The sequence below is a fragment of the Pseudophryne corroboree genome, chromosome 3 (assembly GCF_028390025.1).
Source record: "Pseudophryne corroboree isolate aPseCor3 chromosome 3, aPseCor3.hap2, whole genome shotgun sequence".
In the NCBI taxonomy this organism is placed as follows: Eukaryota; Metazoa; Chordata; class Amphibia; order Anura; family Myobatrachidae; genus Pseudophryne; species Pseudophryne corroboree.
This window is the reverse complement of record NC_086446.1, coordinates 499006588-499030332: the sequence shown is the minus strand read 5'-3', so window position 1 is coordinate 499030332 and position 23745 is coordinate 499006588. Positions and strand designations below refer to the sequence as shown.

General features: G+C 48.0%; 1 protein-coding gene across 1 annotated transcript in view; it reads left to right on the top strand.

Moving 5' to 3' along the window:
- The first annotated feature begins 13938 nt into the window (after positions 1-13938).
- WDR45B (WD repeat domain 45B) overlaps positions 13939-23745 on the top strand; it is a 98871-nt gene continuing 89064 nt past the window's right edge. Inside the window, exon 1 of the mRNA XM_063960991.1 lies at positions 13939-14194. Coding sequence (XP_063817061.1) covers positions 14128-14194 — 67 coding nt within the window. The 5' untranslated portion in view covers positions 13939-14127. The remainder of the gene's footprint in view (positions 14195-23745) is intronic.

Sequence of the window (23745 nt, the reverse complement as noted above, 5' to 3'; positions counted from 1 at the left end):
ATGAAAATGCATGGTCCTAAGATGCTGCAAGTGTGCGTCTCAGTTGTTTGAAAATTAAGGGCCCCATACACTAGAGCGATAATGCCCAATTTCGGGCATTCAGCCCGATATATCGGATTAAATCGGGCATTTTGGAGGTGTTTCCGATCCGATGCGCGTTCCCGTGAGCATCGGATCCTCTAGATTGAATGTGCTGCACATTCAATCAGGTCCGACCTGGGGGCATGGCTGGGATCGCCCAAGATACATTGTATGCAAAAGGACAGTGTCACTGACCTAGATTGAGTGTGTTGTGAACTCTGGGATTCTTCCGATGGTTGGGAAGAGGAACCACAACTGGGCCGGAACAGAGGTGATCTGATATAGGATTTCCTCATACAGGACTCTGACAGTAAGGTTTGGTGAAATATTGAAGAGCTTTATTGCAGGGAAAAGACAACTCAAAAGTCATATAGCATAAAGGGAACTTATGAGTGAATGTCCAGAACCATTGAAGGGTTTGTGAGCAATGTCAGAGATATTGGTGACTGAAGAAATTGTGAAAAGAAACTGATGAGTTGGGAAACTTGTGAACGGTGGTTAAAGGCACAGATGACTAAGAGAATTTGAGAACGGAGATTAAGACGCTGGTGATTTGAAGAACTTAAGTGCAGTGGTTTAAGACGCTGATGATTTGTAGAACTTGAGAATGGTGACTGAGACGCTGATGATTTGAAGAACTGAAGTGCAGTGGTTTAAGACGCTGATGATGTGTAGAACTTGAGAACGGTGACTGAGACGCTGATGCTTTGTAGAACTTGTCAACGGTGACTGTGACGCTGATTCCTAGGAGCACTGGTGACAGGACCGCAGAGAGACACACCAGCCGCTGGGAACGCTGGAACCAATGCATTGAAAGACAGCATATGATGTATCTTGGCCGATCCTGTCCCCCCGGGAGGCTGCCGGGGTGATCAACTGCGACATGTGGTCGCATAAGTGTAGGGGGCCCTTTAGACATATTGCTAGCAGAATGACCCAGCTAACTGCGCTCCCTTGTGATGCACATTCATTAACGCACACACTTTAAGACGCTGATGATGTGTAGAACTTGAGAACGGTGACTGTGACGCTGATTCCTAGGAGCACTGGTGACAGGACCGCAGGGAGACACACCAGCCGCTGGGAACGCTGGAACCAATGCAGCGAACTGGCACCTGGAAATGCCGGAGACACTGGAGTACAACTCCAGAGATTCTTGCCGGGAACAAGAGCGCTGGCATCCACCTCAAGGGAAAGACGATACTCAGGCGCCGAGGCTCTGTCCGGCGTCTGACTTTGAATCTCCCGCCACCGTTGGATTGGCGGAACAGTCTGGTGACATCACCTGCTCCCCGCCCACGTGATACCGGGTGTCATGGCGGCGCCCCTGCAAATTGTTGCACCGCTTTCAAGGAAAGAGGCTGAGTCCAGTCCCGAATGGCAGAGAGTTTCTCCGGATCCATACGAAGCTCTGTGCCCGAAATGATGTAACCCAGAAATGGAATGGAAGGGACCTCAAAGGTACACTTGGAAATCTTGCCGTATAGATGATTCTCTCGCAATCGAAGAAGTACCTCTTTAACCTGTACTCTGTGCTCAGTGAGATTCTTAGAAAATATCAGAATGTCATCCAAATATACCACTACATTCAGGTATAACATATCCCGAAAAATTTCATTAATGAACCCCTGGAAGACGGCGGGGGCGTTGCTGAGGCCGAACGGCATTACCATATACTCATAATGCCGTCCCTAGTATTGAAGGCCGTCTTCCATTCGTCCCCTTGTCGGATACGGATCAAATTATAAGCTCCCCTTAAATCGAGCTTGGTGAAGACTCGGGCTCCGCGAACTCTATCAAAAAGCTCCGTGATGAGCGGCAAAGGATACTTATTCTTAATGTTGACATCGTTTAGACCACGATAGTCGATACATGGCCTTAGACCTCCGTCCTTTTTCTTCACAAAAAAGAAACCTGCTTCCGCCGGGGAAGTAGAGGGGCGGATGAATCCTTTCTGCAGATTAGATTTGATATATTCCGACATAGCTTGAGTCTCGGGTACGGATAAAGGATAAGTGCGACCCCGAGGTGGCATTTTCCCCGGAATGAGCTCAATAGGACAGTCCCAGGGTCTATGCGGTGTGCGGTGGTAACTGATCGGCCGCCTGTTCTGAGAACACATCTGAAAACTCCCGATAAGCCTCTGGAATAAGCCCTTCATCCGACTTGGAAGAAACACGGAGCAGGTAGACAGGAGTGAGACAATTTGAGAGACAAAATGGACTCCAAGAAATTATTTGTGTCGATCCCCAGTCGACGTGAGGGTTGTGAAGCTTGAGCCAAGGGAGACCAAAAACGAGATCGTGAGGCATCTCCCGAATCACAAGGAACTCCAGATGTTCTTGATGCAAAGCTCCCACTTGCATCTTGATTGGAATCGTACAACTTATAATCAGACCATTAGAAATTTGGGTACCGTTAATAGCAGTCAACGTAATAGGTCGTTCGACCGACTGTAACCGTAACCCCAGATTCTGGGCACAGGAAAGGGAAATAAAATTCCCCGCAGCCCCTGAGTCCAACAGTGCCTTAACGGTTTTGACTACAGACTCAGAGAACAGAGACACGGAGAGTAAACAGTCCACTGCCGGAGAAGATTGAGAAGAAACCCCTAGCTCGACTTCTCCAGAACAAGCTAGGACTGCCCGTTTCCCGGGCGAGACTTGCAAAACTTGAGAAAATGATCCGCAGCTCCACAGTAGAGGCAGAGTCTACCCTCACGACGACGCTGACGTTCCTCTGGAGACAGCCGTGACCGATTAATCTGCATGGGTTCGTCTGGACTCGGACTAACTGTTTGCTTAGACGGAAGAGATCGATATCTTGACCGATCTGACCGACTACGTTCACCACCTCGTTCCTGCATGCGAAGATCCACCTTTACACAGAGTGAGATCAACTGTTCCAAGGAATCTGGCAAATCTCTAGTGATCAACTCGTCCTTTAAACGATCCGAGAGTCCATTCCAAAAAGCAGCCCGAAGGGCACCATTATTCCAGCACAGTTCTGAAGCTATGGTTTGAAAATTAATCACATACTGTCCCACTGAACGAGAGCCTTGTCGAACACGGAGCAAGTCAGCAGAGGCAGCGGTCGTCCTGCCGGGCTCGTCAAAGATCCTTCGGAATGACGTGATAAAGTTGGTATAACTAGAAACCAACGGATCCGATCGCTCCCATAACGGTGACACCCACTCCAACGCTGAACCCTCAGACCGATCAGTAGGAAAGTTGTGTGAAAGGAGTTCGAAATGTACCTCACACTGATTGAGGAAACCACAGCAATTCTTTGGGTTCCCGTTATAACGAGGAGGAGCAGGAAGCTGAAGGCGTGACCTGGTTCCAGACGAAGACGGAACATTGCTAGAGACAACCACTGGGGCAGATACTGGAACTGGAGCTGAAACCACTGAAGCCAGAGAAGTCTGGATTTGATCCAGCCGGCCAGATAATTCCTGGAGATAATGCATCACCTGATTCTGTGCTGCTTCCTGACTCTGTACTCGGGAAACCAGGTCCTGCATGGTACTTGCCTCTTGGTTCCGATTCCCCGGGTCCATGGGGCCTGAGTATACTGTCACTGACCTAGATTGAGTGTGTTGTGAACTCTGGGATTCTTCCGATGGTTGGGAAGAGGAACCACAACTGGGCCGGAACAGGGGTGATCTGATATAGGATTTCCTCATACAGGACTCTGACAGTAAGGTTTGGTGAAATATTGAAGAGCTTTATTGCAGGGAAAAGACAACTCAAAAGTCATATAGCATAAAGGGAACTTATGAGTGAATGTCCAGAACCATTGAAGGGTTTGTGAGCAATGTCAGAGATACTGGTGACTGAAGAAATTGTGAAAAGAAACTGATGAGTTGGGAAACTTGTGAACGGTGGTTAAAGGCACAGATGACTAAGAGAACTTGAGAATGGAGATTAAGACGCTGGTGATTTGAAGAACTTAAGTGCAGTGGTTTAAGACGCTGATGATTTGTAGAACTTGAGAATGGTGACTGAGACGCTGATGATTTGAAGAACTGAAGTGCAGTGGTTTAAGACGCTGATGATGTGTAGAACTTGAGAACGGTGACTGAGACGCTGATGATTTGAAGAACTGAAGTGCAGTGGTTTAAGACGCTGATGATGTGTAGAACTTGAGAACGGTGACTGAGACGCTGATGATTTGAAGAACTGAAGTGCAGTGGTTTAAGACGCTGATGATGTGTAGAACTTGAGAACGGTGACTGAGACGCTGATGATTTGAAGAACTGAAGTGCAGTGGTTTAAGACGCTGATGATGTGTAGAACTTGAGAACGGTGACTGAGACGCTGATGATTTGAAGAACTGAAGTGCAGTGGTTTAAGACGCTGATGATGTGTAGAACTTGAGAACGGTGACTGAGACGCTGATGATTTGAAGAACTGAAGTGCAGTGGTTTAAGACGCTGATGATGTGTAGAACTTGAGAACGGTGACTGAGACGCTGATGATTTGAAGAACTGAAGTGCAGTGGTTTAAGACGCTGATGATGTGTAGAACTTGAGAACGGTGACTGAGACGCTGATGATTTGAAGAACTGAAGTGCAGTGGTTTAAGACGCTGATGATGTGTAGAACTTGAGAACGGTGCCTGAGACGCTGATAATTTGAAGAACTGAAGTGCAGTGGTTTAAGACGCTGATGATGTGTAGAACTTGAGAACGGTGACTGTGACGCTGATTCCTAGGAGCACTGGTGACAGGACCGCAGAGAGACACACCAGCCGCTGGGAACGCTGGAACCAATGCATTGAACTGGCACCTGGAAATGCCGGAGACACTGGAGTACAACTTCAGAGATTCTTGCCGGGAACAAGAACGCTGGCATCCACCTCAAGGGAAAGACGATACTCAGGCGCCGAGGCTCTGTCCGGCGTCTGACTTTGAATCTCCCGCCACCGCTGGATTGGCGGAACAGTCTGGTGACGTCACCTGCCCTGGAGAACCGCCGGGAGCCGCGCCAGCCAGACGCCGGAACCCGTGGCCCACCGAAGACGGAGGCCGCAACACAGACCAGCAGGCACGCAGGGGTAAGCGCGGCGAACGCCGCCTCTGGCGTGTGACAGACAGCATATGATGTATCTTGGCCGATCCTGTCCCCCCGGGAGGCTGCCGGGGTGATCGCCTGCGACATGTGGTCGCATAAGTGTAGGGGGCCCTTTAGACATAGTGCTAGCAGAATGACCCAGCTAACTGCGCTCCCATGTGATGCACATTCATTAACGCACACACTTTAAGCCAGTCATAGAAGTGTGCCGCTTTTCCCGAGTATCACTGTGTTCCCCCTATTTTTTGTGACCTTCAGTATGATGGGGCCAGGAAGACATAGACCATGGCCCCATTATGTAGAAGGGTCCCCAATAATGGCCACTCCCCACCCCCAAACAACTGCAGCCTGACAATCACACAGGCTTAGAAGGCATTCTGCATATGAGCAGTCAGACAAGCATCGGAGATGCATGTAAACCTGATTCAGAGTTGTACGGAAACCCAAATGTTTACGGCAGCTCAGAATCGGGACCTGAAACCTTGGACTTGTATTCTAATTCTATATGTATGCACAACTGCTCAGTATCACTTTTATAGGGTGGGTACACTTATATGTTATTAATTTGTATTCTCACCTGTCTAATATCTTTTTTTCTTGGTATGCAGTCCCCAGGTCAACATTCAAAATGTCGAAACCTTTGTATACAGAATGTTGACATGTCAAATGCTGACATGGGCCCTCATTCCGAGTTGTTCGCTCGCTAGCCGCTTTTCGCAGCAGTACACACGCTAAGCCGCCGCCCTCTGGGAGTGTATCTTAGCTTAGCAGAATTGCGAATTAAGTATTCGCAATATTGCGAAAAGATTTTTCTGTGCAGTTTCTGAGTAGCTCGAGACTTACTCTTCCAGTGCGATCAGTTCAGTGCTTGTCGTTCCTGGTTTGACGTCACAAACACACCCAGCGTTCGCCCAGACACTCCCCCGTTTCTTCAGCCACTCCCGCATTTTTCCCAGAAACGGCAGCGTTTTTTCACACACTCCCATAAAACGGCCAGTTTCCGCCCCAGAAACACCCACTTCCTGTCAATCACACTCCGATCACCAGAACGAAGATAAAACCTTGTAATGCCGTGAGTAAAATACCAAACTTCTTAGCAAATTTACTTGGCGCAGTCGCAGTGCGAACATTGCACATGTGCAGTTTGCGGAAAATCGCTGCGATGCGATGAAAAAGAACGAGCGAACAACTCGGAACGAGGGCCATTCTGCAGGGAGTGGAGGGTTAGGATTGGGGTCGGGAATTAGTGTTGTTCGTTGGATGGCAGACGGAATACACCCTCACCTGGCCCAGAAGACTCCACCTAAATGGCATAGGAAGCCAGTGCTTGGATATTGGGAGGTATTCAGGTAGCAATGCCTGTTTACTGATTGCTACTGATAGCAGAAGGATATGTGGGCAGAGGACGTGTGGTGCTCGCCTACTTATAAGTGCTACTTCTCCTCTAGGGGCCTAATTCAGGTTGGATCGCAGATCCAAATTAAGGGAGGCAACCTTAATTTCTACTAACTAGCAAAAATTGCGATTCAATTGCAATTTCTGCTTGTTGAAGGGGGGAAGGGGGGGGGGGGAGGCGGCGGTCAGCATGCTGGGCGGTCTTGCCCAGCGCTGTGCGACCCCCCCATGCTAACAAAAGGATTGTAAATTCTGCTAATTAGCAGAATTTGCAATCCTTACTGAATTAGGCCCTAGGTCTGTGTTTTAAAGTGACACGATGTTACTGATGTTTAAAACAGTGATGTTTCACTTTCTTTACTAGTCAGTGCCATGCCATCGATGTTAACAAGTAATGTTTAAAATATTGGTAAACACTGATGCCTAACGATATCAATTTACTTGAATGTAAAGTGACTTCCAAGGTTGCGAGAAGTAAATAATTAGCTTTTAAAGGCACATGATGCAAAAAACTAATTATTTACAGTTCAGACACAATACTGATGTATGCTAAAACACTGAAGTGCTTGTGCACATATAAAGACTGTGTACAATACGCTATAATTATACTGTAACATCCACTGTAAGCGCTTCCTATGTCTTACAGTAAATGTGGAGTAAAATGTTTATGTTATATAGCATGTAGGCTCCACTGGGTTCAGAGACTGATATAATAAGAATTTACTTACCGATAATTCTATTTCTCATAGTCCGTAGTGGATGCTGGGGACTCCGAAAGGACCATGGGGAATAGCGGCTCCGCAGGAGACTGGGCACAAAGTAAAAGCTTTAGGACTAGCTGGTGTGCACTGGCTCCTCCCCCTATGACCCTCCTCCAAGCCTCAGTTAGGATACTGTGCCCGGACGAGCGTACACAATAAGGAAGGATTTTGAATCCCGGGTAAGACTCATTACCAGCCACACCAATCACACCGTACAACTTGTGATCTGAACCCAGTTAACAGCATGATAACAGAAGGAGCCTCTGAAAAGATGGCTCACAACAACAATAACCCGATTTTTGTAACAATAACTATGTACAAGTAATGCAGACAATCCGCACTTGGGATGGGCGCCCAGCATCCACTACGGACTATGAGAAATAGAATTATCGGTAAGTAAATTCTTATTTTCTCTAACGTCCTAGTGGATGCTGGGGACTCCGAAAGGACCATGGGGATTATACCAAAGCTCCCAAACGGGCGGGAGAGTGCGGATGACTCTGCAGCACCGAATGAGAGAACTCCAGGTCCTCCTCAGCCAGGGTATCAAATTTGTAGAATTTAGCAAACGTGTTTGCCCCTGACCAAGTAGCTGCTCGGCAAAGTTGTAAAGCCGAGACCCCTCGGGCAGCCGCCCAAGATGAGCCCACTTTCCGTGTGGAATGGGCTTTTACAGATTTTGGCTGTGGCAGGCCTGCCACAGAATGTTTATTTGTAAATGTGACCAACGCTCTACTTATATAAGTAATACTGGGGTGGCAGCAGTACGTGTGAGAGGTTAAACCCAGAAACCTCCAGTAATTAAAGTTCAAACAGGATTTACACAACTGCGCCTGCTTGCAAAGTAAATTGTCAGTTTAAGTGAAAGAACCACGGAATAATATGTAGTATGAAAAAAACTGACGTTTATTTGTATATAAATAGTATAGGGTCAAAATTTTCATTTACCCAAATACATGAAAAAAATTATAGTGATAATCATGAAGTTAGGCAAAGAATGATGATAAAGAAAAATAAAAAATAAAAAAATTTTTATTTTTTATTTTTTATTTTTATATAATTTTTTTATTTTTTATTTTTCTTTATCATCATTCTTTGCCTAACTTCATGATTATCCAACGAGCAATCGTCTGCTTAGAAGCAGGAGCACCCAGCTTGTTGGGTGCATACAGGATAAACAGCGAGTCAGATTTTCTGACTCCAGCCGTCCTGGAAACATATATTTTCAGGGCCCTGACTACGTCCAGCAACTTGGAATCCTCCAAGTCCCTAGTAGCCGCAGGCACCACAATAGGTTGGTTTAAGTGAAATGCTGAAAACACCTTAGGGAGAAATTGAGGACGAGTCCTCAATTCCGCCCTGTCCGAATGGAAAATCAGATAAGGGCTTTTACAGGATAAAGCCGCCAATTCTGACACGCGCCTGGCCCAGGCCAGGGCCAACAGCATGACCACTTTCCATGTGAGATATTTTAACTCCACAGATTTAAGTGGTTCAAACCAATGTGACTTTTGGAATCCAAAAAAAAACTACATTGAGATCCCAAGTGCCACTGGAGGCACAAAAGGAGGCTGTATATGCAGTACCCCTTTTACAAACGTCTGAACTTCAGGGACTGAAGCTAGTTCTTTTTGGAAGAAAATTGACAGGGCCGAAATTTTAACCTTAATGGACCCCAATTTCAGGCCCATAGACACTCCTGTTTGCAGGAAATGTAGGAATCGACCCAGTCGAATTTCCACCGTCGGGCCTTACTGGCCTCGCACCACGCAACATATTTTCGCCAATTGCGGTGATAATGTTTTTGCGGTTACATCCTTCCTGGCTTTGATCAGGATAGGGATGACTTCATCCGGAATGCCCTTTTTCCTTCAGGATCCGGCGTTCAACCGCCATGCCGTCAAACGCAGCCGCGGTAAGTCTTGGAACAGACAGGGTCCTTGCTGGAGCAGGTCCCTTCTTAGAGGTAGAGGCCACGGATCCTCCGTGAGCATCTCTTGAAGTTCCGGTTACCAAGTCCTTCTTGGCCAATCCGGAGCCACGAATATAGTGCTTACTCCTCACCATCTTATCAATCTCAGTACCTTGGGTATGAGAGGCAGAGGAGGAAACACATACCCTGACTGGTACACCCACGGTGTTACCAGAGCGTCTACAGCTATTGCCTGAGGGTCCCTGGACCTGGCGCAATACCTGTCGAGTTTTTCCCAACGGTTTATAATCCTGTGGAAGACTTCTGGGTGAAGTCCCCACTCTCCCCGGGTGGAGGTCGTGCTGAGGAAGTCTGCTTCCCAGTTGTCCACTCCCGGAATGAATACTGCTGACAGTGCTATCCCATGATTTTCCGCCCAGCGAAGAATCCTTGCAGCTTCTGTCATTGCCCTTCTGCTTCTTGTGCCACCCTGTCTGTTTACGTGGGTGACTGCCGTGATGTTGTCCGACTGGATCAACACCGGCTGTCCTTGAAGCAAAGGTCTTGCTAAGCTTAGAGCATTGTAAATGTCCCTTAGCTTCAGGATATTTATGTGAAGTGATGTCTCCAGGCTTGACCATAAGTCCTGGATATTCCTTCCCTGTGTGACTGCTCCCCAGCCTCGCAGGCTGGCATCCGTGGTTACCAGGACCCAGTCCTGAATGCCGAATCTGCGGCCCTCTAGAAGATGAGCACTCTGCAACCACCACAGGAGGGACACCCTTGTCCTTGGTGACAGGGTTATCCGCTGATGCATCTGAAGATGCGACCCGGACCATTTGTCCAGCAGGTCCCACTGGAAAGTTCTTGCGTGGAATCTGCCAAATGGGATTGCTTCGTAGGAAGCCCCCATTTTACCCAGAACCCTTGTGCATTGATGCACTGAGACTTGGCTCGGTTTGAGGAGGTTCCTGACTAGCTCGGATAACTCCCTGGCTTTCTCCTCCGGGAGAAACACCTTTTTCTGGACTGTGTCCAGGATCATCCCTAGGAACAGAAGACACGTCGACGGAACCAGCTGCGATTTTGGAATATTGAGAATCCAATCGTGCTGCCGCAACACTATCTGAGATAGTGCTACACCGACCTCCAACTGTTCCCTGGATCTTACCCTTATCAGGGAATCGTCCAAGTAAGGGATAACTAAAATTCCCTTCCTTCGAAGGAACATCATCATTTCGGCCATTACCTTGGTAAAGACCCGGGGTGCCGTGGACCATCCCTACGGCAGCGTCTGAACTGATAGTGACAGTTCTGTACCATAAACCTGAGGTACCCTTGGTGAGAAGGGTAAATTTTGACATGAAGGTAAGCATCCTTGATGTCCCGAGACATCATGTAGTCCCCTTCTTCCAGGTTCGCAATCACTGCTCTGAGTGACTCAATCTTGAATTTGAACCTCTGTATGTAAGTGTTCAAAGATTTTAGATTTTAGAATCGGTCTCACCGAGCCGTCTGGCTTCGGTACCACAATAGTGTGGAATAATACCCCGTTCCCTGTTGCAGGAGGGGTACCTTGATTATCACCTGCTGGGAATACAGCTTGTGAATGGCTTCCAAAACTGCCTCCCTGTCCGAGGGAGACGTCGGTAAAGTCGACTTTTGGAAACGGCGAGGGGGAGACGTCTCGAATTCCAATATGTACCCCTGAGATATTACCTGAAGGATCCAGGGGTCTACTTGCGAGTGAGCCCACTGCGCACTGAAATTCATTGAGAACGGGCCCCCACTGTGCTTGAGCTTGTAAAGCCCTAGCGTCATACTGAGGGCTTGGCAGAGGCTGGAAAGGGTTTCTGTTCCTGGGAACTGGCTGATCTCTGCAGCCTTTTTCCTCTCCCTCTGTCACGAGCAGAAAAGAGGAACCTTTTGTCCGCTTGCCAACAAAGGACTGCGCCTGATAATACGGCGTCTTATTTTGAGAGGCGACCTGGGGTACAAACGTGGATTTCCCAGCTGTTGCCGTGGCCACCAGGTCTAAAAGACCGACCCCAAATGTCCCCTTTCAAAGGCAATACTTCCAAATGACGTTTGGAATCCGCATCACCTGACCATTTTACTGGTAGAATTGGACAACGCACTTATACTTGATGCCAGTCGGCAATTATTCCGCTGTGCATCATGCATATATAGAAATGCATCTTTTAAATGCTCTATAGGCAATAATATACTATCCTTATCTAGGATATCAATATTTCCAGTCAGGGAATCCGACCATGCCAACCCAGCACTGCACCTCCAGGCTGAGGCGATAGCTGGTCGCAGTATAACACCAGTATGTGTGTAAATACCTTTTTTGGATACCCTCCTGCTTTCTATCAGCAGGATCCTTAAGGGCGGCCATCTCATGAGAGGGTAGAGCCCTTGTTCTTACAAGCGTGTGAGCGCCTTATCCCCCCTAGGGGGTGTTTCCCAATGCATCCTAACCTCTGGCGGGAAAGGGTATGCAGCCAATACTTTTTAAGAAATTATTAATTGTTATCGGGGGGAAACCCACGCATCATCACACATTTTATTTCTCAGATTCAGGAAAACTACAGGTAGTTTTTCCCTCACCGAACATAATACCCCTTTTTTGGTGGTACTCGTATTATCAGAAATGTATAAAACATTTTCCATTGTCTCAATCATGTAACGTGTGGCCCTACTGGAAATCACGGTTGTCTCTTCACCGTCGACACAGGAGTCAGTATCCGTGTCGGCGTCTGTATCTGCCATCTGCCTGACGGCCTATGAGACGTCTGGACAGGCACAAGCTGAGTAGCCGGCTGTCTCATGTCAACCACTGTTTTTTTATATAGAGCTGACACTGTCACGTAATTTTCAACAGTACATCCACTCAGGTGTCGACCCCCTAGGGGGTGACATCACTGTTACAGACACTCTGCTCCGCCTCCACATCATTTTCCTCCTCATACATGTCGACACACACGTACCGACACCCAGCACACACACAGGGAATGCTCTGATAGAGGACAGGACCCACTTAGCCCTTTGGGGAGACAGAGGGAGAGTTTGCCAGCACACACCAGAGCGCTATATATGTATAGGGACAACCTTACAATAAGTGTCTATCCCTTATAGCTGCTTATATCTGTTATTTTGCCAAATAAGTGCCCCCCTCTCTTTTTTACCCTGTTTCTGTAGTTGCAGGATGCAGGGGAGATTCTGGGAGCCTTCCTACCAGCGGAGCTGTGTGGGAAAAATGGCGCTGTGTGCTGAGGAGATAGGCCCCGCCCCCTTCACGGCGGGCTCTTCTCCCGCTTTTTACTGGAAAACTGGCAGGGGTTAAATACATCCATATAGCCCAGGAGCTATATGTGATGTATTTTTCGCCAACTAAGGTAAATTCATTGCTTCCCAGGACGCCCCCCCCCAGCGTCCTGCACCCTCAGTGACCGGAGTGTGAAGTGTGCTGAGAGCAATGGCGCACAGCTGCAGTGCTGTGCGCTACCTTATGAAGACAGGAAAGTCTTCTGCCGCCGATTTATGGACCTCTTCTTGCTTCAGCATCTGTAAGGGGGCCGGCGGCGCGGCTCCGGGACCCATCCATGGCTGGGCCTGTGATCGTCCCTCTGGAGCTAATGTCCAGTAGCCTAAGAAACCCAATCCACTCTGCACGCAGGTGAGTTCGTTTCTCTCCCCTAAGTCCCTCGATGCAGTGAGCCTGTTGCCAGCAGGTCTCACTGAAAATAAAAAACCTATTTAAACTTTTACTCTAAGCAGCTCAGGAGAGCCACCTAGATTGCACCCTTCTCGTTCGGGCACAAAATCTAACTGAGGCTTGGAGGAGGGTCATAGGGGGAGGAGCCAGTGCACACCAGCTAGTCCTAAAGCTTTTACTTTGTGCCCAGTCTCCTGCGGAGCCGCTATTCCCCATGGTCCTTTCGGAGTCCCCAGCATCCACTAGGACGTTAGAGAAAAATGATTAAATATTCTCTGTAAAGTGCTGGGCAATATGTAGGCACGATATAAATGTTAACAAATTAAGGGGCACATATATTATCCTTTAAATGTCACAATTTCTACACTCCCCAGGAGATGTAGAAATTCTGACATTCATCAAACTCCGGAAAAGCATCCAAGTCCCTAAGTCACTAATACTTGGCAAGCAGGGCATGATGGGACTTGTAGTTCATCACATTTCCATTCCCATTACATATAGTTAGAATAATAATATTTAATAGGGAAGTATCTATGCATACAACATTATGGTAAGAGGCTTGAACGTTTAAAAATCACCCGAGTCACACTCTTACGGTCTTACCACTTGGGAGGGAAAATAGACACAACCATACCACTTGTTCCACGCTCTCTATGTACCACGTCTGTGTCACCTGTCTGTCTACCCCTCCCCTTTAGAATGTAAGCTCTCACGAGCAGGGCCCTCTTCCCTCATATGCTTATCCTTTTTCTTACTTTAATAATCTTCAACTGCACCAAATCCAGCAGTCTTCTGCCACTTGATACTTATTCCAGTGTCATCTGCTGATGTAGCTATGTTTATTTACCCTGTATTTGTCCTATATTGTCATCAACTGTAAGTGGCTGTTTTCGATTATTCGTTTATGTACTCTGTAATTGGGCGCTGCGGAACCCTTGTGGCGCCATATAAATAAAGGCTAATAATAACTTGTAGCATTGTAATTGTCTGAGAAGCGATTGCTCAGCGCTCAGCCAGGCTTGTAGATCACGTGATTGGGTGCGTTGTTTACTCGGCGCTCGGCTGGTTGGCCTGCGGATGCCGGAAGTAGCTGGGTATCAGGAGAAGCGTCACGGGCTCCCGGTGATGATGTAACCGGCGCAGCCGGGGCTCTGATACCGAGACCGGCACCGGAGCTGGAACGATGAACCTGCTGCCTTCCAACCCGCACGGCAACGGCTTGCTGTACGCTGGCTTCAACCAGGACCATGGTGGGTGGAGTAGGCTCATATTATGTAGCAATGAAAGGGGGTGTGTGGTGTGGGGTCCGGTCCTACCGTGTACTCAGGGCTCCGTATACAGAGGGCTTGTGATGGAGCCGACGGGTAATAGCTGATGGGGTGGGGCTGGGGCTTACCATACTGCCAGGGCTGTCTGTCTGGCGTGGTCTGGGGGCTATAACCAGTGGGACTGTGGGTCTGACATGTACTATGGGAAGAACTTGTTATTCTCATGTAGTGCAGGGATGTGGAGGAGACATTCAGTCTGGTAATGATCTGCAAATGGTTAATACATTACTTTAATTGTAAGCATGCCAGGTGGCACCCTATTCAACACTTCAGCCTGCTGCCCCCCAATACTCACTTCACAGCACCTCTGGTGACTGTTTGGAGGTGCTGTGTTATAGATTCCACCGCCACCACCTGCATTAAATACAATAAGGATGTCCCTCTCCTTGTGATAGGTAGACTCATTGATTCCTGGCACCCTAGGCAGCTGTCTAATGGTAGAGCTGCCCTGTGTGGAAGATGAATAATGAGGTGCTGATTGGCATATATTGCACAATGGTTTTTCTCTGTATAAAACCTTTTCAAAACCTTTCTGTTAGATTCTCACATTTGCACGCTTCACTGTCTAGAAGTGTTATCAGTTCTACCCCTGCCACACGGTAGCAAAATAAATTGACTCTTCTCATTGTCCATAGAAGATAAATTACCCTAATGCAAATTTACAAATACAGCAATGAATGGTGAGGCTAAAGTACACCTGGATTATAGTATCACTATCAATTTAGTAAATGGGCTTTTCTGAAGTGACACTTGATTCACGTAAGGTTTAGCAGCAATTTCAATAGTGGTAATGTATTGAGGGCCCTGAGGAAGCCACTAGGTAGTGATTATAAGACAGACTGGTTAACTGGAAGTGTGATAACCCTTTTCCACAGTTGCTAAAACCCAGGTTATTGCCGTTCTAACCCGTTTTGTGGCACAATGGAAGCTGCTCCCTCAAAATTAACCTGGGAAGTCAACCCGGGTTGGACACGGGATGGACCCAGGTTAAGGGGCAGTGTAAATGGGTAACCATGGTCATCTGACTTGCAGATGATGTCATCTGCACTCCTCGGCAGAAGAGAAAGGGATTGGATCAAGACCGGGCCAGCACAGCTCCCTGCAGCAACCTCTGCCACTCTTGAGCTTGTAGTTTGCGTCCCCTCGAGGGGATGGGGTGGGGGTTGTTGTGTCTGTGACAGTTGTCACCGGGGAGCCAGGGACGGAGAGATTACAGCCTTCCCGTATGGTCCGGAGATGGGATTATAACCGGACCATCCCCGGTGACAGCAGTCACAGACGTCCCCAGCCCCCCACAGGTGATTTAGATTAATACCTCAGTCAATTTGATTTTACTATCTGCTGTGCCATGGATGTACTTAAAACCTGGACCATCTGTGGTGCCTTGAGGACCACATTTTGGAACCTCTGTGTTTCAGGTTAATTTGCTGAAATTTGCGTGACTTCTAAATCGTACCATCTAACTTTGGATAAAATGGATGTGGCCTTGCACCTAAATCAAGACAGTTGGGGGAGGTATGGTCTACACAAAGTAGGGGCCATTTTATTTAAGCAATTTGTGTGTATGACCATTTTCATCCATTTCTCTAACGTCCTAAGTGGATGCTGGGGACTCCGTCAGGACCATGGGGAATAGCGGCTCCGCAGGAGACAGGGCACAAAAATAAAGCTTTAGGATTAGGTGGTGTGTACTGGCTCCTCCCCCTATGACCCTCCTCCAAGCCTCAGTTAGGTTTTTGTGCCCGTCCGAGCAGGGTGCAATCTAGGTGGCTCTCCTAAAGAGCTGCTTAGAAAAAGTTTTTAGGTTTTTTATTTTCAGTGAGTCCTGCTGGCAACAGGCTCACTGCATCGAGGGACTTAGGGGAGAGAATTTCAACTCACTTGCGTGCAGGATGGATTGGATTCTTAGGCTACTGGACACCATTAGCTCCAGAGGGAGTCGGAACACAGGTCTCACCCTGGGGTTCGTCCCGGAGCCGCGCCGCCGACCCCCCTTACAGATGCTGAAGATTGAAGGTCCGGAAACAGGCGGCAGAAGGCTCTTCAGTCTTCATGAAGGTAGCGCACAGCACTGCAGCTGTGCGCCATTGTTGTCACACACTTCACACCAAGCGGTCACGGAGGGTGCAGGGCGCTGCTGGGGGCGCCCTGGGCAGCAATATTTAATGCCTTTATGGCAAAAGAATACATCACATATAGCCATTGAGGCTATATGTATGTATTTAACCCATGCCAGATATCTAAAACTCCGGGAGAAAAGCCCGCCGAAATAGGGGGCGGGGCTTATTCTCCTCAGCACACAGCGCCATTTTCCTGCTCAGCTCCGCTGTGAGGAAGGCTCCCAGGACTCTCCCCTGCACTGCACTACAGAAACAGGGTAAAACAGAGAGGGGGGGGCATTTTTTGGCGATATTTTGATATATTTAAGCTGCTATAAGGAACAACACTTATATAAGGTTGTTCCCATATATATTATAGCGCTTGGGTGTGTGCTGGCAAACTCTCCCTCTGTCTCCCCAAAGGGCTAGTGGGGTCCTGTCTTCGATAAGAGCATTCCCTGTGTGTCTGCTGTGTGTCGGTACGTGTGTGTCGACATGTATGAGGACGATGTTGGTGTGGAGGCAGAGCAATTGCCGATAATGGTGATGTCACCCCCCAGGGAGTCGACACCGGAATGGATGGCTTTGTTTATGGAATTACGTGATAATGTCAGCACATTACAAAAATCAGTTGACGACATGAGACGGCCGGCAAACCAGTTAGTACCTGCCCAGGCGTCTCAGACACCGTCAGGGGCTGTAAAGCGCCCTTTACCTCAGTCGGTCGACACAGACACAGACACTGAATCTAGTGTCGACGGTGATGAAACAAACGTATTTTCAAGTAGGGCCACACGTTATATGATCACGGCAATGAAGGAGGCTTTGCATATCTCTGATACTGCAAGTACCACAAAAAGGGGTATTATGTGGGGGGTGAAAAAACTACCTGTAGTTTTTCCTGAATCAGAGGAATTAAATGATGTATGTGATGAAGCATGGGTTAACCCAGATAGAAAAGTGCTAATTTCAAAAAAGTTATTAGCATTATACCCTTTCCCGCCAGAGGTTAGGGCGCGCTGGGAAACACCCCCTAGGGTGGATAAGGCGCTCACACGCTTATCAAAACAAGTGGCGTTACCGTCTCCTGATACGGCCGCCCTCAGGGATCCAGCTGATAGGAGACTGGAAACTACCCTAAAAAGTATATACACACATACTGGTGTTATACTGCGACCAGCCATCGCCTCAGCCTGGATGTGCAGTGCTGGGGTCGTCTGGTTGGATTCCCTGACTGAAAATATTGATACCCTGGATAGGGACAGTATTTTATTGACTATAGAGCAATTAAAGGATGCTTTCCTTTATATGCGAGATGCTCAGAGAGATATTTGCACTCTGGCATCGAGAGTAAATGCGATGTCCATATCTGCCAGAAGGAGTTTATGGACGCGACAGTGGTCAGGTGATGCGGATTCCAAACGACATATGGAAGTATTGCCGTATAAAGGGGAGGAATTATTTGGCGTCGGTCTATCGGATCTGGTGGCCACGGCAACTGCCGGAAAATCCACCTTTTTACCTCAGACCCCCTCCCAACAGAAAAAGACACCGTCTTTTCAGCCGCAGTCCTTTCGGTCCTATAAGAACAAGCGGACAAAAGGACAGTCATATCTGCCTCGGGGCAGAGGAAGGGGTAAGAGAGGGCAGCAAGCAGCCCCTGCCCAGGAACAGAAGCCCTCTCAGGGTTCTGCAAAGCCCTCAGCATGACGCTGGGGCCTTACAAGCGGACTCAGGAGCGGTGGGGGGTCGACTCAAGAATTTCAGCGCACAGTGGGCTTGCTCACAGGTGGACCCCTGGATCCTGCAGGTAGTATCTCAGGGTTACAGGTTGGAATTCGAGAAGTCTCCCCCTCGCAGGTTCCTAAAGTCTGCTTTGCCAACGTCTCCCTCAGACAGGGCGACGGTATTGGAAGCCATTCACAAGCTGTTTTCTCAGCAGGTGATAGTCAAGGTACCCCTCCTACAACAGGGAAAGGGGTATTACTCCACGCTATTTGTGGTACCGAAGCCGGACGGCTCGGTAAGACCTATTCTAAATCTGAAATCTTTGAACCTGTACATACAAAAATTCAAGTTCAAGATGGAGTCACTCAGAGCAGTGATAGCGAATCTGGAAGAAGGGGACTTTATGGTGTCCCTGGACATAAAGGATGCTTACCTGCATGTCCCAATTTGCCCTTCACATCAAGGGTACCTCAGGTTCGTGGTGCAAAACTGTCATTATCAGTTTCAGACGCTGCCGTTTGGATTGTCCACGGCACCTCGGGTCTTTACCAAGGTAATGGCCGAAATGATGATTCTTCTGCGAAGAAGAGGCGTATTAATTATCCCTTACTTGGACGATCTCCTGATAAGGGCAAGGTCCAGAGAACAGCTGGAGGACGGAGTAGCACTAACCCGACTAGTGCTGCAACAACACGGGTGGATTCTGAATTTTCCAAAATCTCAGTTGACCCCGACGACACGTCTGCTGTTCCTGGGAATGATTCTGGACACGGTTCAGAAAAAGGTGTTTCTTCCGGAGGAGAAAGCCAGGGAGTTATCCGAACTTGTCAGGAACCTCCTAAAACCAGGGAAAGTGTCTGTGCATCAATGCACAAGAGTCCTGGGAAAGATGGTGGCTTCTTACGAAGCGATTCCATTCGGCAGATTCCACGCACAAACTTTTCAGTGGGATCTGCTGGACAAATGGTCCGGATCACATCTGCAGATGCATCAGCGGATAACCTTATCGCCACGGACAAGGGTGTCTCTTCTGTGGTGGTTGCAGAGTGCTCATCTGTTAGAGGGCCGCAGATTCGGCATACAGGACTGGGTCCTGGTGACCACGGATGCCAGTCTGAGAGGCTGGGGAGCGGTCACACAGGGAAGAAACTTCCAGGGAGTATGGTCAAGCCTGGAGATGTCTCTTCACATAAATATACTGGAGCTAAGAGCGATTTACAATGCTCTAAGTCTGGCAAAACCCCTGCTTCAGGGTCAGCCGGTGTTGATCCAGTCGGACAACATCACGGCAGTCGCCCACGTAAACAGACAGGGCGGCACAAGAAGCAGGACAGCAATGGCAGAAGCTGCATGGATTCTTCGCTGGGCGGAAGATCATGTGATAGCACTGTCAGCAGTATTCATTCCGGGAGTGGACAACTGGGAAGCAGACTTCCTCAGCAGACACGATCTACACCCGGGAGAGTGGGGACTTCATCCAGAAGTCTTCCACATGATTGTGAACCGTTGGGAAAAACCAATGGTGGATATGATGGCGTCCCGCCTCAACAAAAAACTGGACAGGTATTGCGCCAGGTCAAGAGACCCTCAGGCAATAGCTGTGGACGCTCTGGTAACACCGTGGGTGTTCCAGTCAGTGTATGTGTTCCCTCCTCTGCCTCTCATACCAAAAGTACTGAGAATTATACGGCAAAAGGGAGTAAGAACGATACTAGTGGCTCCGGATTGGCCAAGAAGAACTTGGTACCCGGAACTTCAAGAGATGCTCACGGAGGATCCGTGGCCTCTACCTCTAAGACGGGACCTGCTTCAACAGGGACCGTGTCTATTCCAAGACTTACCGCGGCTGCGTTTGACGGCATGGCGGTTGAACGCCGAATTCTAAGGGAAAAAGGCATTCCGGAAGAGGTCATTCCTACACTGGTAAAAGCCAGGAAGGAGGTGACTGCACAACATTATCACCGCATTTGGAGAAAATATGTTGCGTGGTGTGAGGCCAGGAAGGCCCCCACGGAGGAATTTCAACTGGGTCGATTCCTACATTTCCTGCAAACAGGATTGTCTATGGGCCTCAAATTGGGGTCCATTAAGGTTCAAATTTCGGCCCTGTCGATTTTCTTCCAGAAAGAATTGGCTTCAGTTCCTGAAGTCCAGACTTTTGTAAAAGGAGTACTACATATACAGCCCCCGGTTGTGCCCCCAGTGGCACCGTGGGATCTTAATGTAGTCTTGGATTTTCTCAAATCCCATTGGTTTGAGCCGCTCAAATCGGTGGAGTTGAAGTATCTTACATGGAAAGTAACCATGCTACTGGCCCTGGCTTCAGCCAGGAGAGTATCAGAATTGGCGGCTTTATCATATAAGAGCCCATATCTGATTTTCCATACGGACAGGGCAGAACTGCGGACGCGTCCTCATTTTCTGCCTAAGGTGGTGTCAGCGTTTCACCTGAACCAGCCTATTGTGGTGCCTGCGGCTACTAACGATTTGGAGGATTCCAAGTTGTTGGACGTGGTCCGGGCATTGAAAATATATATTTCAAGAACGGCGGGAGTCAGAAAGTCTGACTCACTGTTTATATTGTATGCACCCAACAAGATGGGTGCTCCTGCTTCTAAGCAGACGATTGCTCGTTGGGTTTGTAGCACAATTCAACTTGCACATTCTGTGGCAGGCTTGCCACAACCTAAATCTGTCAAGGCCCATTCCACAAGGAAAGTGGGCTCATCCTGGGCGGCTGCCCGGGGGGTCTCGGCATTACAACTCTGCCGAGCTGCTACTTGGTCAGGGGCAAACACGTTTGCAAAATTCTACAAATTTGATACCCTGGCTGAGGAGGACCTTGAGTTCTCTCATTCGGTGCTGCAGAGTCATCCGCACTCTCCCGCCCGTTTGGGAGCTTTGGTATAATCCCCATGGTCCTGACGGAGTCCCCAGCATCCACTTAGGACGTTAGAGAAAATAAGAATTTACTTACCGATAATTCTATTTCTCGTAGTCCGTAGTGGATGCTGGGCGCCCATCCCAAGTGCGGATTGTCTGCAATACTTGTACATAGTTATTGTTACAAACAAATTCGGGTTGTTATTGTTGTAAGCCGTCTGTTCAGAGGCTCCTACGTTTGTCATACTGTTAACTGGGTTCAGATCACAAGTTATACGGTGTGATTGGTGTGGCTGGTATGAGTCTTACCCGGGATTTAATATCCTTCCTTATTGTGTACGCTCGTCCGGGCACAGTATCCTAACTGAGGCTTGGAGGAGGGTCATAGGGGGAGGAGCCAGTACACACCACCTAATCCTAAAGCTTTATTTTTGTGCCCTGTCTCCTGCGGAGCCGCTATTCCCCATGGTCCTGACGGAGTCCCCAGCATCCACTACGGACTACGAGAAATAGAATTATCGGTAAGTAAATTCTTATTTTTTCTATGTTTGGGAGCGAATAGTCAATTGTCATTTGGTCCCATACATTACCTGATTCGGGTGGTCTTCTGTTTGCCGGCGGTCGGGCTCCCGGCGCTCAGTATACCGGCGCCGGGAGCCCGACAGCCGGAATACCGACAATTATTTTCCCTCGTGGGGGTCCACGACCCCCATAGAGGGAGAATAAAATAGTGTAGCGCGCCACCGTGCCCGTAGCGTGGCGAGCGCAGCGAGCCCGCAAGGGGCTCATTTGCGCTCGCCAAGCTGTCGGTAAGCCGGCGGTCGGGCTCCCGGCGCCGGGATGCTGGTCGCCGGGAGCCCGACCGCCGGCCAGCCGTAGTGAACCCCCTGATTCCTGTGCCAACTAGTTGGAAAGATAGTTTTTAGATGTATGGCCATCTTAGCACAACCTATAGTACACTATCGGTTTATGGTATAGAGCTGTGATTGCATTGATGCACGGTAAACTAATCCAAAGTGTAAAAAATTAAATAATAATAAAATATTAGAACAAATGATCAAAGACCAGTGTATGTATAGTGAAACATTTTTGCAATCACTTTAAAAGAAGTGCTCATACTTTTTTTTTTTTTTTTTAATTGTAATAGGAAAAGTGCAGTGCTTTTACGTCTCGCATCTTATGAATGTGTATGCTGGTATAAGAGGACCTCCTTAAACATAATGCATTTAAACTGGAGAGCGTGTCACTTGTCCAAATTAGGCCCTTAGTCCATCTTTATTGACTCCACAGTACCTTGGATTATTTTGCCATAGAAACGAAATAAAATATGTTCCCTTGTACTCAGGACAGAACACTGACACAGCAACATATACGTATTTGTCTTGATATTACATCAATTTACAAGGTCATGGTAACATCACCATTATTCTTTTTCTGTGCATAGTTAGTAGCTGACTAGTACACCGAAGGGGCATAATGCATATTATGGGGTATATTCAACTGAAGTTGAAAGCTGCCGTCTGTCGAAAAGACGTCAGTTCTCGACTTTTTTAGGTCGGAAGGTGTACCGACCTAGTCAATATAACCCCAAATTATTTGACAAGTCGAGGAATTTGACTTGTCGAAAAGCACGTGGATCAGCAGAATAGCTGCCGATCCACGTGCTTCTGTCCTTTTCGACCATCTCAATCCGACTTTAAAAACAGTCTGATTGAGATGAGGGAGCCGAGAGGAGGAGAGGGGGGACCCCAGTATCCAGATGGGGGAGAGCAGCGCTACAGCAGCGGCTATAGCAGTGCAGCCGGAGGATGTGTCACAGCCGCCGGTCACAGCAGCGTCCACCCGGCTCCAGCAAGCGAGACCTGCTGGAGCCTGGTGGATGCTGCTGTCAGCGGCGGCTGTGACACATCCTCCGGTTACGCTGCTGTAGCGTGGCTCTCCCCCGCTGGTCTGCCCCCTCTCCTCCTCTCGGCTCCCTCATCTCAATTCGACTTTTTTTAAAGTCGAATTGAGATGGCATTGAATAGCGCTTGTCGGATCCATTGCGACAAATGAATGTCGGAGTGGATCCGACTTCAATTGAATATACCCCTATGAGTATGTTCTAAATGAAAATGATTATGGAATTATTATGTTAATATTTAAAACAAAATGTAAGGGTCAATTCAGTTTTCATACCAAGTTTAAAATATTTAAATTCTGGGTTCTGCATGATTACAAGTCCCAACCATCTTGTCCAACACTTTATGTACATGAAATAAAATTTGTTATATACTTTTCTTTATTAATAATTGTTGAAAGTGTTGTCCCTCTCTGGAATCCCACTCATTGCGGAGGAACTTTTTGGACTCCCTGTAAAATTGTAGTTTATCTAAAGTTTTAAAAGTAGGTATGCCTTATTTTCCATCATTTTTACAATGTCAAACTGGTTCTCAGCTTTGACAGATAAGTTCATTCTTGAAATAATTGTGCTGACCGGCCAAATGTAATATCCTGTGAGTTTATCAAGTGCTGGGATTTTGTTTTATTGTTGTTTTCTATCTATGAGACTTATGGGCCCTACACATTAGACGATAACACTGAACAATATGAACGGTCTCGTTCATTAATGAACGAGAACTCGTTAATATCGTTCAGTGTGTAGACACCGACGATGAATGATGCGCGGCCCCGCACTCGTTCATCATTGATGCCGGGTTGCTTATGCATGCAGGCCAATATGGACAATCTTGCATATTAGCATGCAGGGCTATGGAGCCAGGT